Source organism: Aptenodytes forsteri, unplaced genomic scaffold (assembly GCF_000699145.1).
Source record: "Aptenodytes forsteri isolate BGI_AS27 unplaced genomic scaffold, ASM69914v1 Scaffold241, whole genome shotgun sequence".
Lineage (NCBI taxonomy): Eukaryota > Metazoa > Chordata > Aves > Sphenisciformes > Spheniscidae > Aptenodytes > Aptenodytes forsteri.
The window spans coordinates 2,834,964-2,851,021 of record NW_008795252.1 but is presented as its reverse complement, the minus strand read 5'-3'; the positions used below and the strand labels follow the sequence as shown (position 1 = coordinate 2,851,021).

The window sequence follows — 16,058 nt, the reverse complement described above, 5'->3', positions numbered from 1 at the left end:
GGGGGTGTTTAAACACAGAATGAACAGTACAAATACAAGAGAGTTGAACAGAACAACAGACCTTGCTAGTACAGTAAAATAAACACCTGCTAGTTCATCAAAATGTAATTTCACAGCTATGCTCCAAGATTTCTCAGTTCACCTTCCACATACCAACAGAAAACGGACGTGATTTGGGAACTTCATCATCATTATCAAAATAAAATTAGGTCATATATAGCTACTATTATAACTAAATTAGTAATTTTAAAATGTGCTGAGTCCCACAAAAATAGCACCCTTGTAAAGATACAGTCAAAGAATACGTTAGGCTAGAAGGTGCTTTTAGATCTCAAACTACTGGAATCACTGATCCTTTCACAGACTGTGGTACGTGAAAACTTACCACAAGGAGTGCTTTAAAAACATCACAACCAAAGTTTTTAACTTTCCTCACAGCTGAGTCTTGTGATGAGGTTTCAGCACACTCTTCTGATTGTCACACGTTACCAGCCTTCCTTCATCTTTCCCTCCAGCTCTGTGGTCTTGCCATGGGAGCACAGGCCGAACCAACAGCACAGAGTGACAGGACTCAACAGGAGATTTAAAAATTACTCACTTTCTTTATAAAATTGTTCCCTCCAGAACACTTTCTGCTTGAGGGACATTTCCACTTCATGGGCAGGGAAGGAAGGGAGAGAGCAAGACAATTCCAGCTGGCAACCAGCTGAAGAGTACTAAAGGAAAATCCCAGTTCAAGTACATGAAGGCATCTCACTTCTCCTCTTATCGCAAGTGTATTGTGCAAAATCACTAGCTAGCTTCAGAATCTCTGTTGCCCTGAATATTCTCCTCTATACAGGAAAGAAAATGCATATAAATGCCTGATAAGCATGCTAAAACAATAATCATCTGCATAAATATATACAAACTCATCTTGTAAATCAGAACTACTACAATAGCTCCTGATCTAAAAACACCTCTTTATGCTGACACTGACTTTCAAACACATCTCAACCCCTGCAGTGGTTCATTTTCAGGAAGGTTTTAAGGAGTAAACTTCACTGGTGCATGTGTCATAAGGGTTCTGGTCCTTGTTCCAGCTGTTTCTCAAGACTTTTGGGTTCTCCTGCCCAGCCTGCCAGCATCTAACATGGCGCTAAAAGGGCAGAGTAAGTCTCAAGCTCTTACGGTCTTCCTGGCTAGGTATGGCTATCACAGCTCTCCCACCATACCGTGTGCCTCCCTGGAACATCACGCAGGCTTTCAGGCCAAACACTTCCCCTGTACTGAAACCTAGGCATCAGCATTAAAGAAACCAGTAAGTCGACAGAGACTAGGACTAACTTTACTATCTTTTAAGAAGAAATTAATATACAGAATCACATAAATATCAAAAATGTATGAAAGAAAAAGTTTCTAGGTTCTTTCTTAGGTCCTTTCTCAGGTCCTTTCTCTAGCTGATCACAAATAAATGTGAAGGCAGTTGTCACTGAGTGCAGAACGTCTTTCTTGTGGAACATTTGTACACGTCCATACTGGCACAGAGGTGCTGAGCTCCATGGACAACGCACAGCTTCCTGAGACATTCTGATACCCCTGGTTAAGGCTACTGAGGATGTTTTTTCATGTAAATCAAGAGATAGGCCGTTTCTCCCCTGTGGAAGCAAAGAAAAAGCAAAACAAGATGTATGTCTGAAGATCTAGATTGCAAGTAACCTCCCAGGTTTGCTCCTGCTCAGCTTTTTGAGGTTTAGGTCAACTGAACTGGCCCTCTCCAGCATTCCTGAGGCAGCATATAAAGCTGACCCCCTGGCAGAGCTATAGCTTATAGGAGGGATTATCTCTCTCCATGGCTCATTTTCTTACGATGCATCAAAACAAAAAGCATGGAGGAATCCTGACTTCAGTCAGGATATAGGGTCCAAGCGGCAATCCTAAGTAACAAGACCACTTCTGCAGCCCCATTTGTGACTACTCAGTAATCCTGCAGGCTCCTGGTATAGTCATATACAGACACATCAGAATAACCAGAACACAAGGATGCCTCTTCTACTCTCCTGCATGCCCTGTACATCCCAGGCAATATGCGGTTCAAACCATTTGTCTTCCCTCTCTCTGCTACCCCCATTCCAAACCCCAGAGCAGCATCAGGTAAAAACAGAGATGTGTTTGCTTACCAGTGGAGGTTGAAATGTCCATAGGTGCATTTAACATCATCCCACCATACCTTGAGAAGAAAAACAGACAAGGGGAGGCTGGTAAAAACTCTGAAGAGTGGTATTGTGATACCAGCACAGCAATCCTCGTAAGAGTGGTAGAAGTGGTACTTCCAGGAACTAAACACCTTTTAATAAATCGGTTTATTGCTTTTACCCTTTGAGGAAAAACAGTTCCTTTGCCTCTTCTGAACACATACATTAAACAGATCTAGAGTACATAAAGTAGGGTATACAGCAAATGGTGGCTTCTGCAAATTGCAAACCAGAACCTGAGGCCTTAGGTGATACAGAAGCTAGAGCCGCTTTGCCCTCAGCTCAGAGTATGCTGTAGCAGAGGAATGAGGTGCACAAAGCTCTGCAGCTTTGGTTTTCTTTCCTGATTCTCTTTAATTAGCAGTCAGTCAGACTGAACGAGACCTGGAGGAGTGTCCAGGAAGCTACAAAAGAAATGTGGATTTGTCTCCTCACCTGGCAAACCTCAGAATCGTTGAAGCAATACCATTTACATTCTGTGAGACTTCGAATATAGGCACAGTAGTGTCCACAACTAGTTGATCCTGAATGAGCAACAACGGCAAAAAGCTCATACTGCCAGGTAGCCTGTGAAGAGCCACAAAGAGTAAATTTCAGTGCCGCAATTCTCATTTGCTATTGGCTGAAGAGAAGCAGCAGCCAGGACAGCAAGAATGTGCATGTCGTAAGGAAAAAGGAGAAAGATTAGATTGGCCTTGAGGATCCTGCCTTTTTCGCTCTTACCCTCAGAGTTTTGCCTGCCAGCTATGGGCTGGCAGCCTCCCTGGAGATCACAGGAACGTGAAAAAGGCAGTAGGACAGCAAAGGAGCAGCAAAGGGTTGTTTGCACTGCAGCCAACACTGCACCAGCAAGGTTTTGCTGTTGCCACACTTTCCCTCGTTATTTCTCAGCAAGAGGAACAGATCCACAGTGTGGCAGATCACTCTCAGCTGCTTGGCAAAGCTGTCATCTCCCTGTTAACCGCAAGTCTGTGGCAAACAACGCTGCATGGGAAACTGCCAGGAACGGAGTTGCCCTGTCTTGGACTAGTGACTTCTGCAAAGCAGTAGGTCTGCTGCTCACTGAAGCTGTCCTGCCCCAGAGGCTGAACAACAGGACAGAAGTTGCCTCAAAGACACTGTTTACAATGTCTGGATTTGGTCATCCAAATGAACTGTGTTTTCATCTTTAGTATATTTAGAAATGGAAAAAAAAGTTATGCTAAACGCTCTCAGAAAAAAAGGGATTTTTTTTTTTTTTTTTTTAAATCCTGGTTCTTGTCCTTATGGCAGAAAGCTCCAGTTATGGTGCCTTTGGTGATTTAATCTGAGCACAGAAAGTTGAATAATGCCTGAACCAGTTAAAACCACAGGATGCGAGACAACACCAGGCACAAGTAAAGCCTGAGACATACATTTTTAAGACCTGTGCTTTGAACTGAGGGAAGTACTGGTGTGATCTCTTAAGTTTTTATGAGACTTGAGCAGAGGAGAGAAGAAAATGTGCCCTTTTTAAACATGAGGAGTATCTCACCTTTTCATTGTCATCTGCTTGGCACTGATCTTCTGTCAGGATTGCATTGAAATCAAGGTCTTGTGGGAATGGCAGATAGTGACTAAGCTTGTGAACGTAGGCTGATTTTTCGAAGCAGAAGCGCTTTAGGTGTATGGTCAGAGTCTGTGGCAGATGGACTAGCTTCATGCTCTGTAAAGCAATAAATAATGCAATTGAAAACTAAGGAACAAACCCTGGGGAGGTGGGGTGGAAACAGCCATTGCCACACAGTGAATGTAGCATGGAGAGCAGTCAGTGCTATAGTGAATGATTGCCAATTCCACCGGACAGCAGATGCCAAACCTTTGTAGCTCATCTGCACACGAGACACAAACATGTAACGGAGCTGTGATAACCAAGTTTTTCAACTTCAGCGTGATCAGCACCCAGCCTTGGGTGTCTCATGGGCTGCTGCATTTCTCATCTGCTTTCTTAACCCTAGGTTGGTAGCACTAGGTTGGTGAGAAGAGGCAAGCCAACTTCCTTGTAACATGTGGCCACTAGAGCTCCATGGAGGACGCCAAGCTGACAGCTCATTCATTCCAGCACTGCCTTTGTTGATATTACTGCTGCTGCCATGGCTGCCACCAAGACGTACAGATGCATTGTGTCCTTGGAGGTGGCCCACTGGTGAAAATGATGTGGAAAGTCCCCTCCAAGCCTTGAGCTGAGGCAGTCTCCCTCACACACCTCTCTCTTCAATGCACTTGTCTCTTCATGAAACAGCTAATTGGCTGGCAGAGACCAATACTGTAAAAAATGGGGAGCCCAGTGGAGAGCAAGGAAGAAAGGAAATCACCCTACAGTAGCCTACTTTTATGTGTATGCACAGCTCCAGTAACACATTCTTGTCTACCCCTGGAGCTACGCAGCAGTGTAAAGCCCCACGGTGGAAACACAACATAAACCAACAGAAGCTTTTCTACTGGTACAGAAATGCTACGTCCCTCAGTGACTTACATTAAAACCCATGAAAGCATTCTTCTGTTGCTAGAGCTACATCTACAGTAGGGAACTTCCTAACAGGAAAGATGCATGTGGTGTATACCTAGCTGACATTGCTGTGCTGACAAGTCTTTGAGTTGTTGATCTCCTCTTAAACTGATATGGTTGAGTCCTTTCCCCACCCTTCCCAGTCCTAAAGGGAGTTCTGGGTATAAGAGACACATGGGGAAACAAGTCTCTGTTTACCTGCAAAAAAGGTGTTTTCCTTCCACACTGTTCACAGAAACACATGTTGTGATCAGTCAACTCTTCTGGACGGAAAAAGTATTGCAGACAGTCCTCCTAAGAAGACAGAGATTTCTTTCAATGGATTTCCTTCAAGCTGGATTTCTGTTTCTACTTGTACAGGGTACATGCAAACAGCAAAGCTACAGAAGGCATATTTTATTCAAAGGACAAAAGATGGCCTGCAGCCTGAAAAAGGGTACCCCCTGTTTCCTAACTGCTGGTGTGATTACATTAGTTGAAAAGAGTACCACATTTTCCACAGAAAAGATGTTGATGCATAAGTGTCTTTTATACCTACTTCAAAGCCTTAGAGATTTTGAAAGAGGTTCCTTTAGCCTGAAACAGTATAAAGTAGTCAGAGAATAAGTAAGGTCCAATGGTCCAGTGTCACCTGAAAAATCCACTGTCTATTTGTGGCAGCATCTACATAGCCACCATCACTGCTGTATCTGGATATCAAACAGCAGTACTGATTTAACAGTAAAAGAGCACTGTACTGGGCAAACGTAGTGTGTCTGGCCAGGGATTACAAGTTATCTAGGGCACCTCACTGTGGTATCTAAGGTCTCACAGGCACACATCACTCTGTAGTATAAGTCTTTGAGTCTTACAGAGTATTTAGTTAACACTCTTTTTAGAAAGGCGATTCAAAGACTTAATTTTCCATCCCCCAAATCAAACAAATTTTTTGAGACACTTAGAACCCCTCAAAACAAAGAAGAAAGGTGAATGAGAACAGATCACCTCAAAGCCCGAGACACCCTGCAGAGATTGTTGCAGAGATTCTAGATGAGTCCCAGAAGACACCAGTGCTGCAAGGAGAAGGCTCCCACAGCGAACAGAGGGGAATCTTCTTCCTAAGGGAACAGTGCTGCCACTGAACTCACCAGCGTCTTCAGCATGTCAGAATTGGAATCCAACACTGGGAGTGGAAGGGTTAACATGCTGCTGTTCCTCTTTGTTTCAGAAGAGCATTTCTGACAGGCCAGGTGCTCCTGTACACAGATAGTGTACAAGTAACTCAGCTCTTCAACCTGGAGGGGTGAAAAAAGGCCAAAACAAGGTTTATGAAGAACACAGCTGAGGTGTTTCCCTCTGTGGGTGGGAAAGCCCACGTGGACATGTTACTTCACACAATGTTACTGCTGTAAGGCTTGAACCCAGATCTGACATCGACTTATGTGGACAGGGCACTTCCCACCATTTAAATGACAACAACTCCTTCCCCTCATCCCCTAGCAGAGGGGAAAGACACAGAATATAACAAGATCAGAGAGTTAAACGTCTGCTTTGATGCAGAATTTTATTGTTTTGTTTGGAACTGCAACAGGAGCCTGTCTTCTGTATGAATAAAACTATGACAGTGGGTGAGGAAGAGTCAGTTTTCTCTTACCTTACATAGCTCCCCTGGGAGGAACTGTCATATACATAACATACTAACAGTGACTAATTATAATGAAACGCACATGGCTGACTTCAAAGAACAGAGGAGCTGTGTCAAGACGTGCCAATGAATGCTTAAAGAAATTCGGGGAAAAAAGAAATGCAAGGTAACTAAATTCAGTGTTGCAAGAAGATCAATCTTTTTATTATTAATCAACTCTCCCATTAGAACGGAGACCCTGGCATGCCCTAAAAGTAGGATGAACAAAAGTTAACTATCTCAAAACGTTAAAGCCTATGAAATCAAGATTCCTTCTCCCATTTGAAAGATGAAGGAAAGATTCAAATAGGTGATAATTTTAAGAACTTCATTTAGGATAATTGTCAATGAAGGGGATTCTTCTTCAAGAAGCAGAGGAAACGACATATGACAAGGGCCAAAGGACCTGGTGTTCATTTTGGTGACTGTCCTTACCAGCTCTGGCTTTTTCATCTGCCTCTTTATCAAGTTCCAGAGAGTCAGAAAGAGCTGGGCAGCATCATACTGCACAAACACTGGACAAACAGAAAACACAACCTCAGTCAGCATTATGAACAGCACCAAGCACAGATTTCCCACAGATAGCAAAGGAAGATTTATTGTGCCCCATTAGATCCAGTCTCTTGGTCCCTTGCGACTCCCTGCCAGGGACAGAGCTTAGACTGGAGATGAGCTGCAATGTCTCTGTGTGACCTGAGCAGGCAGTGGGAAAAGATGGGAGGGCTTGAGTGCCCCATTGTACAACCCAGTGCAAAAGTCATGTCCTTGTCACCAGACACAGGGCCAAGAGTATACCCAATACCTACCGGAGGATAGGGCTCAGATATCTCATTGAGTTGAGGGTTGCATTTATTTGAGTCCTTCTTAGAAACAATACAGGGAAGGTTCTGTTCTCTTTTTCACCTTCATTACTCCACAGACTTGCCTACCCCATCCCCTCGCTAAGGCTGTAACACTCCTGAGTGCTGAGATAAAAATGACAGGGAGGCCTATCCACGTCTCATCCACAGAATGGTATAAACCCCTTGATCCCTACCCAGGGAGAAAGCACACAGTTTCAGCACAGAGCGCCAAGGATGATGTAGTAACATTATGCTTTGGCTTTCCACTCTGGCTAAACTGGCATATTAAGAAACCTAAGACGGTGGGATACAGCTCAAGGCACAGCTTGCTTAGAATGGCTCAGCAGATAATTGCTTCAAGATTGAACTTAGGGGGGGAAAAAAAAATCCACATCCTTGAATGCAAAGAACTGATGTTCTCAGCCCATGACGAACTCAAGATTTAGGAACTGGGCAAAAACTACACATAGTTTAGCAAAATCTTGATATTTCTGGACTAACTCTATGCTTGATCATAGGTGAAACAAATTTTATGGAATAATCCAACACCCTGAGGTGGAAGTGCTTTCAACTTCCCTGCAAGTCTGCAGGTACTGACTTCAGCTGGGTTCTAGTAAGATTACAGACATCCCTGACTAAATGAAGCTCAGAAAATACACCTCTCCTCGTGTCTAATAGCACATCTGCGATCCAGGTAAAGCACCACTTGCTGGGATATAGGACTTTGTGAACCACACCTGAATTTTAAATCAGGAGGACAAGGTGGGAAACTGTCAAGCTTTACAAACTCTCTTTGGGCATCTCTTTAATTGGAAGAGAGCAGGCAAAATGCAGAGCCATTCAGTCTCAGGGGGAAAAATGATGCAAACAGAAATATTCAGCTTATCTCATCTTCCTCCTTAATATAGCTCTGGGCTGGTGTCGTGGTTTAACCCCAGCCAGCAACTAAGCAACACACAGCCACTTGCTCACTCCTCCCTGGTGGGATGGGGGAGAGAACTGGAAGGGTAAAAGTGAGAAAACTCGTGGGTTGAGATAAAGACAGTTTAATAGGGAAAGCAAAAGCCGCACACGCAAGCAAAGCAAAACGAGGAATTCATTCACTACTTCCCATCGGCAGGCAGGTGTTCAGCCATCTCCAGGAAAGCAGGGCTCCATCACATGTAACTGTTACTTGGGAAGACAAACACCACCACTCCGAACGTCCCTCCCTCCCTTCCTTCTTCCCCCAGCTGTATATGCTGAGCATGACGTCATATGGTATGGAATATCCCTTTGGTCAGGTGGGGTCAGCTGTCCCGGCTGTGTCCCCTCCCAACTTCTTGTGCACCCCCAGCCTACTTGCTGGTGGGGTGGTGTGAGAGGCAGAAAAGGCCTTGACTCTGTGTAAGCACTGCTCAGCAGCAGCTAAAACATCCCTGTGTTATCAACAGGGATAAGTTGATTTGTGTTTCCAGCACACATCCAAAACATAGCCCCATGCTAGCTACTATAAAGAAAATTAACTCTCCCCCAGCCAAAACCAGCATAGCTGGCTACCATCTGTCCCTTTCAGTGCTGTCCTGTTTTGGCTTTTATATGATAAAGATCAGGGCATTTGGATATACTGTGTGTATTTGTACACATAAACAGACCCTCAGCAGCCCATTGTCACCAGTCACCCGTGCATTTAACAATCTCTCTCCTTTGGGACCCTGCCCAGGTGGGAGGTTAAGCCAGCAAATTCTTCTCTGTGCCCTTATAGCAAGGAACAGGAAGGATGTGGTTTCTATCCTTGGGTATCTAGGGGAACTCAGTATCTTTTCCACATGATCTCTTCCTTCTAATAAGAAATAGCAGCTGTTTCACTATTATCATGCCAGTATAGCAAGACAAATCAAGATATAAGCTGTCCTCTCTCTGCCCTGCACATCCCTTTCCCTCTGGCCAGTATCAGTGGCTGAGTCTTCTAGCAGTCTGATAGTCTTACTCTTTGAACATCAGCAAGGATATCCGGCCGGGGCTTTTTCTCCCCTCTTCACAAGTAAGACACAGCATCTCACTCACAACTGGGAGGCGGCTATAAAGAGCACATCATTGTGTACTTAACTCCTCACATTTCTGAATCTCTGAATGAGATGTCAGAGTCTGCACTGCTTGTTAGTGCTTGATAATTAACACCTGCATCTGGTCTGCAGGCAGAGATGGGCATGAGGCGGTGCTGCTTACATTTCACTCTGTATGCTGAAAGACAGCAGGCGAGGTTTATGGGAGAAACAGCTTTCCGCTTGCCACACTGCATCTCCTCCAACAGCAGGAGCATTTGGTATGGGACATTCCTCCTCTTCTGCACAGCACATGGTGGCACTGTGATCCTATAAAGAGAAGAAGCAACATGAATGGTAATCCAGCGGTACAATGGGGAAATATTGGACAAGATACCTGAAGGAGCAGAGGTGGATAGCACAGATAGCAACTCAAGAGGAAGCAGAATGGGCATGTTTTTAGCAAAAGAAGGAAAAAGGAGAAGCAGACACCTGCACTAGCTCATCCCACAGTGCAGGCTGACAGTTCTAAAGTAAAAGGCCACAATTTTAAGCTAGCCCGTTCCTGAATAAGAGGCAAACCAAGCAGGACCCGAAGTGCCTTCTGGGCTCTAGAAACAACACTAGCTACAGCCAGTTTCAGAGCTGTTCTTGCCTCCCACCTGTTCATGCCTTCATTCTCAAGATACCCTCCAAATTTCATGGGCATGTATATCATAATGCTTGTACTTCAACTATATGCCAACTGGAAAGCTCTTTATCCTCCCTAAATTTATTGCAGTCCACAGGTTTTTCTAAGTCTTTCTTCAAATAACAATGGTAACATACTATCGACATTGTTTAGCTTTGCCCATTTATAACACTTCTCATCTCTGCGTGTCTGTAACTTGTCTTCTTCCCCCTCTGTACACTGGTGAGTGTGTAAGAAATTTGGAGAAAGGAGGACTGAATAGGAATGATCCACTCAGATGACTAAAGCTGCAGTGAACCAAGTAAACTGAAAACAAATCAAACCAGTTATTAGTGTGGTTGGTAGGAAGGTGGAAGCCCAAATCCTGCTCACAAACAAGTCAACAGCACAGTCAAGCAAAACAAAATAACACTATATATTTGCTATCTGCAACAACACTTACTCTTCTCTATCAGGTGCTAGCCAGGACAATCAGGGGCCAGAGGCTATGGATCACAATATGTTTATGTTTACATGCTTAAAGTTACAAAATTCATAGTGGATATGGTTACACATGACACATCCTTTAGTTATAACGGCCTATGAGTATACCTGGAATAAAATCGTACCCTGTTATGGAAAAGAGAGATACAAGTCATAAAGACTCAGTTCAGGACTGCAGCTTATTGGTGTGCAAACGGCACATGAATCAGAGATGACTAACAAGTCAGAAAACTGCAACTCCTACCTTTGCAGGCCCTAGTTTGTATATGACAGACACAACAAGACAGAGTCCTTGCCGAGTGAGCTGAAAGCACCTTGCTAGCACCTTGATGATCCAAGCCTTCAAATGTACATCCCGACCTTATTGCAGCCTATCAGTACTTAAAGGGGGCTTATAAAAAAGATGGCGGCAGACTTTTTAGCAGGGCCTGTTGCAACAGGACAAGGGGGAATGGCTTTAAACTAAAGGGGGGTAGATACAGACTAGATATAAGGAAGAAATTTTTTACACTGAGGGTGGTGAAACACAGGTTGCCCAGAGAGGTGGTGGATGCCCCATCCCTGGAAACATTCAAGGCCAGGTTGGACGGGGCTCTGGGCAACCTGATCTAGTTGAAGATGTCCCTGCCCACGGCAGGGGGGTTGGACTAGATGACCTTTAGAGGTCCCTTCCAACCCAAACTATTCTATGATTCTATGACAACAGAGCAACAATGGAAGTATCTCAGGTAGTTCGAATGGGTGGTACCTTCGAAGTATCCCAGTGAAGTGTATATTCATGAGAAACACTTGGAGCAGAGAGTTCAGACAGCAGCTCTGTCCAACGTTGTACAGTCCAACAGCTCCTGTAGGCACAGAAAAAAAGGAAGTGACACCTGGAGATACATACAAGAAAAGAAAGTGAAAATTATTTGAATGTGGCAAAGTCCTCTTGCACATGTTCAGCCACTCGGTGCATAGGCCCAGCATCTTGGTCAGATCTGAGAAACTGTTCAATCTATTCTTATGTTCCTGAAGCAGATAACATTTATTTTTGTTTAGCAACTGACAGGAAAAATCCAAGTAAGCCTGGATTATGATACTCAGATGTCTCCCAGTCCCTCTATTTTCAGTCCTCTCATAACACATCGAAACATAAAATAAAAAAAAACCCAGAAGTCAAAGACTGCCTGTATGAGGATTTTTATTCAGCCTTTTACACAGCCAGGCCCAATAACAAAATAGCGAGCTACATGTGGGACCACATGCTAGCTGTCCACCACACAGGCTTTAAGTTCTTCCTTCAGCCTACTTCTGGTACTCTTTGTCTCTGTTTCAAAGAAAGGAACTAGCCTGAGAGAATTGGAAAAAGTAAGTCTCAGCTGTTCACACTGCACCTAAAGAGACAGCATATTCTGTGCCCCAAAGGGGTGTAAGTAATCGTGGTCAGAAATCAGTTTTTCTTCTGAAGTCATCACCAAAGGGAGAGAGGACATGGAACGGAAACTCAGAACAACTCTGAAATGCATACAGTCGGTGGTAAGGGTGGGCTATAGCTGGGATAGAACAGTACGTACACCTGAAATACTAATGACAGCTTTTTGAGAGGCCAATCTAGTGATGCAGCAGAGTAACTAGGGCCTACTCCATGGTTTAGCAAATCCAGAAGCAATGCTGGCTGTGTTTGGAAAGATCTAGACCTTTTGGCTGCAATGGCCAATCTGAGGACTTAAAAGTGGAAGAAGCTCTGAGATCCTCATGTAATCCCTTTCAAAAAACCAAAATGGTTACTTGGCAGGGCAAAATGAGAATTGTCTATATATTCCTCAGTGAAGAGGTAAAGAATATGAGAAAATGAAGCCTAAGGACAGAGAATGGAACAGCAGGCATTAGAAATAGAAAATATGAGAGTGAAGAATAGACAAAACATTATTACCATTTTTTAAGTCTGCCACACCAAAGACTGATGTTAGCCTCTGGTCTTTGGCTTCCTCTTCATTATTGTGTACTTCTGCTTCTGCCTTCATGGTCTCACTTAGTGTCAGCTCTAATTTCTTGCTTCTTCCTTGACGCCCACTTCTTTGTCCCATCAACAATATTGTACAAAGACAGAAGGACTGCAGAAAGACATAGAAAGATCAGAAAGAGGGGGAGCACCCAGAAACATGGGATTTGTCTTTGTATTTGATATTTTCATCACGAAAAAGCTGGGTGGTCAATAAAGTTAGTAAGATTACTGTGATGGCATTTGGTATATTTGAATTAATAGGGGTATTGTAGGTGTATGGGCTATTAGCAAGGTTAACAGACATGGAGCTTGACGGCAATTGCATATCCTGTCTTCCTTTTGTGTCTAAATAAATAAATGAACCTTCTGTTCCACAGAAACAGCTCCACCTAGCCAGGGAACTCCAGATGCCCCTGTTCAAGAAGATTTGGTAAGTAATATGATTAAAATTGTCCAAGTGGCAGATGTTGCAAAACTCCTCTGTTCAGTAAAAGTAATGCTTTATCACCCAAAGTATCCCAAGTATTCAAAAGGACAAATTTCACCTTCTCTAGCCTTTTGAGCTGGTAAGCATTTGTTTGTTTTCTGTACTGGGCTCTCTGCATTGTTTTCAAGCGCCTTAGTCACAGCTCTACTGTGGCACTTTGGACTGTAATTTTTAAAGGCATTTAAGCACCTAAATATCAGGGGTTTTTTATGCTCTTTGAAGTGATCACAGGCAAAGTAAATGTTTAAGCAAAAGAACCATTATAATGCCTTGATTTTCAAGGGAGTATTGAACAGACCATTACTCTGACAGTCTCTTATGACTCAGCTACTGGCACTTTAAGCAAAAGTTTTTTAAAAACCCACCAAACTAAAGCAAAGTAAAAATACACAAGCAAAACAATGTGACAAATGTTCAAATGCAATTACACAAAAATGAAACTTTTTAAAAGTCCACCTCCAACAGGGAGGCAGAATCAGAAAAAAAAAGTATATGCTTAGGGAAGCATTCACGGGGGGGGGGGAACCAAAACACAGAACAAATGCTCAGAAATTGTTATTTTACAAATATTAAACAGCACATAAAATGAACCTGAGGCCAGGTGCTGAAAGAATGAAGAAAAGCTCCCAAGAATAGGAAATAAACAAAAAATCCTGGTTCTGCCTTTCACAAAAAGAAAATCTTTGCTGTAAAAGCATGTTATTTTTCAGGTTAACTGTGCCTAATAATGTTAAATATGAAAGCTGCTGAAGAATTTATCAGGCAGGGAAACTAGAAATGGATTATTTTTTTCCCCAATTATTACTTTTAAACTTAAGTATATTTTTTCCCAACTGTACTTTTGATTCTTTACTTTTGAAGATTACTCTTGAACTCAAAGTGTCATACACTCAAATTCACCACATACTGTTGAATTTGCTGAGGAGTTTTATTTGGAAAAAAAAATAAACTCAGACATTCGAAGATAGATTCAAGAATACTGCTTTTTATATCCAAACCCAGTGATTAGAACAGCTATGCAGGAAAAGAGAAATTGGATTCAATTTCTTCCTCGGCAAAATGGAGTCTGAACGCACCCTGCTTCTTCCCCTGGAAATGATTTAAGCACGCATTCAACAGAACAAATGCTCAGAAATTGTTATTTTACAAATATTAAACAGCACATAAAATGAACCTGAGGCCAGGTGCTGAAAGAATGAAGAAAAGCTCCCAAGAATAGGAAATAAACAAAAAATCCTGGTTCTGCCTTTCACAAAAAGAGAATCTTTGCTGTAAAAGCATGTTATTCTTCAGGTTAACTGTGCCTAATAATGTTAAATATGAAAGCTGCTGAAGAATTTATCAGGCAGGGAAACTAGAAATGGATTATTTTTTTCCCCAATTATTACTTTTAAACTTAAGTATATTTTTTCCCAACTGTACTTTTGATTCTTTACTTTTGAAGATTACTCTTGAACTCAAAGTGTCATACACTCAAATTCACCACATACTGTTGAATTTGCTGAGGAGTTTTATTTGGAAAAAAAAATAAACTCAGACATTCGAAGATAGATTCAAGAATACTGCTTTTTATATCCAAACCCAGTGATTAGAACAGCTATGCAGGAAAAGAGAAATTGGATTCAATTTCTTCCTCGGCAAAATGGAGTCTGAACGCACCCTGCTTCTTCCCCTGGAAATGATTTAAGCACGCATTCAGGTTTCTGAAAGCCCAGCTCGAGCGGGAGCCCATCTTCGCTTGTACAGCGAGAGCCAGCAGGTTTAGTTGGTATAATATCAGCCAGAAGGTAAGTAATGCTCACAGCCAGTGGGGATGCCGAAGGGGACAGAAAGGTGGGTGATAGGCAGAGCAGAGGTGGCTAAACAGCAGCTAGGGATGTACTGGGGATGAGGCAATCTTGCAAGACACAGCACAGCTTTTGGCAGGAGAGGTAGGATTAAGGGTGGGATGAAAGAGCAAGCTCAGGGCTAAAAGGCTTTGGGTGACTTGACAAATAGGTAGAAAGATATTAGGGCAGGAAGGTGCAGGGGGACACAGAGATGGGAGGATTTGGGTCTCTGGTTCGATGAAACTCTCCCCTACGCATTACTAGCAGGAACCCTGGTACGGGAGCAGGCACATGAACACAGCTTCCCAACCCTTGCACAAAACTGCCTCATTTTGGCTATCAGAAATACAGAATTAAGATTTGCACTTGACCTTCCTTTCCCTGCCTAAATGCATAAAAAATCTGGTGAGTGAGCATAGGAATTGAGGAGCGGGCTCCCCTCTTGCCCCCAATTTTTCCTCTCTCACTGGAGTAGCAGGGTCACTTCTCGGTTTCCTTTGCAGGTCAGGGGTAGGACTCAGTACTGCTCCCTCAACGCACATGGCTTGGCCAAACCAAGCGACCACGCTAGTGCCAGGCAGAGAAAAGGTAGCAGCAATACCCTCCTCGTACCCTCCACCCCATAATCCACAAGCCCTCTCACTCGCCCTCCCTCAGCCAGCCCTGCCTCCTGCTCCACAGCCTATCTGCCCTCCCAAGACACTGGCCTCTCAAGACAAACCCCCACGGTCCCTTCACACCCCCGTACCACAGCCCCCGAAGCACCCCTCCGCCTGAGGAGGACCACCACCTCTGCCCTTTGTCGCCTCTTCCCTGCTGTCATCGCTGCCTTCCCCTCATGGGTATCTTGGGGAAACGGCGACCGGGGGGATGGTGCTGGTGCGGGAGGTGGGCTGCGAGGCAGCAGCCCTGGGGAGGAGATGGCCGCCCTGAGGCGCTCCTCAGAGGGCTGCCGCAGGGGCTTGAGCCCTTCACCTCCACACTTCTCTCAGACATGACTGAAACGAGACTTTCCACTTTGCTGTCAAACTACACGTTTGTTCGGCTCCCTTTTTTCCCCTTTCCTTTTTTTTTTTTTCCTCCTGGCGCATTGTGGCTCTGGCTCATCCTATCTGACAAACCAGCAAAAAGGTTTCATACCAATTCCCGCAGGACCCGGAGCGCTTCGAGCTTCTGCAGGCACTCACGTTCACACCGCACCTGCTGACGGGCCCTCGAGGGCTCGGACACCACGTCTCCCCGCACCGGAGCTCACCTGCGGTGCAGAGGAGCACCTCAGTCTGGCGGGCCC

At 44.0% G+C, this 16,058-nt stretch overlaps 1 protein-coding gene across 2 annotated transcripts; it reads right to left on the bottom strand.

Moving 5' to 3' along the window:
* Nucleotides 1-6: 6 nt before the first annotated feature.
* USP18 (ubiquitin specific peptidase 18) lies at nt 7-16,049 on the bottom strand. Of its 2 annotated transcripts, none has more exons than XM_019471994.1 (11): nt 16,023-16,049; nt 12,380-12,560; nt 11,213-11,309; nt 9,475-9,620; nt 6,860-6,939; nt 5,889-6,035; nt 4,960-5,055; nt 3,748-3,918; nt 2,670-2,801; nt 2,160-2,209; nt 7-1,637 (listed from the first exon to the last, which is right to left on the bottom strand). In XM_019471994.1, the coding sequence occupies exons 2-11, from the start codon at nt 12,531-12,533 to the stop codon at nt 1,589-1,591; spliced, it is 1,122 nt and encodes a 373-aa protein (XP_019327539.1). In that variant the 5' UTR covers nt 12,534-12,560; nt 16,023-16,049; the 3' UTR covers nt 7-1,588. The 2 variants fall into 2 exon arrangements, with proteins under 2 accessions (XP_019327539.1, XP_009277246.1); XM_009278971.2 differs by lacking the exon at nt 16,023-16,049 and adding an exon at nt 15,908-16,022.
* Nucleotides 16,050-16,058: the final 9 nt, after the last annotated feature.

Bases quoted from the DNA above. Each gene is read 5' to 3' on its own strand.
- USP18 (XM_019471994.1), bottom strand. From the start codon at position 12,533: ATGGGACAAAGAAGTGGGCGTCAAGGAAGAAGCAAGAAATTAGAGCTG. The intron at 9,621-11,212 runs GTACCACCCATT...TTCTCTTTATAG, and splicing joins TTCACTGGGATACTTCGAAG to GATCACAGTGCCACCATGTG. The intron at 6,036-6,859 runs GTAAGGACAGTC...TCACCCCTCCAG, and splicing joins AGATGAAAAAGCCAGAGCTG to GTTGAAGAGCTGAGTTACTT.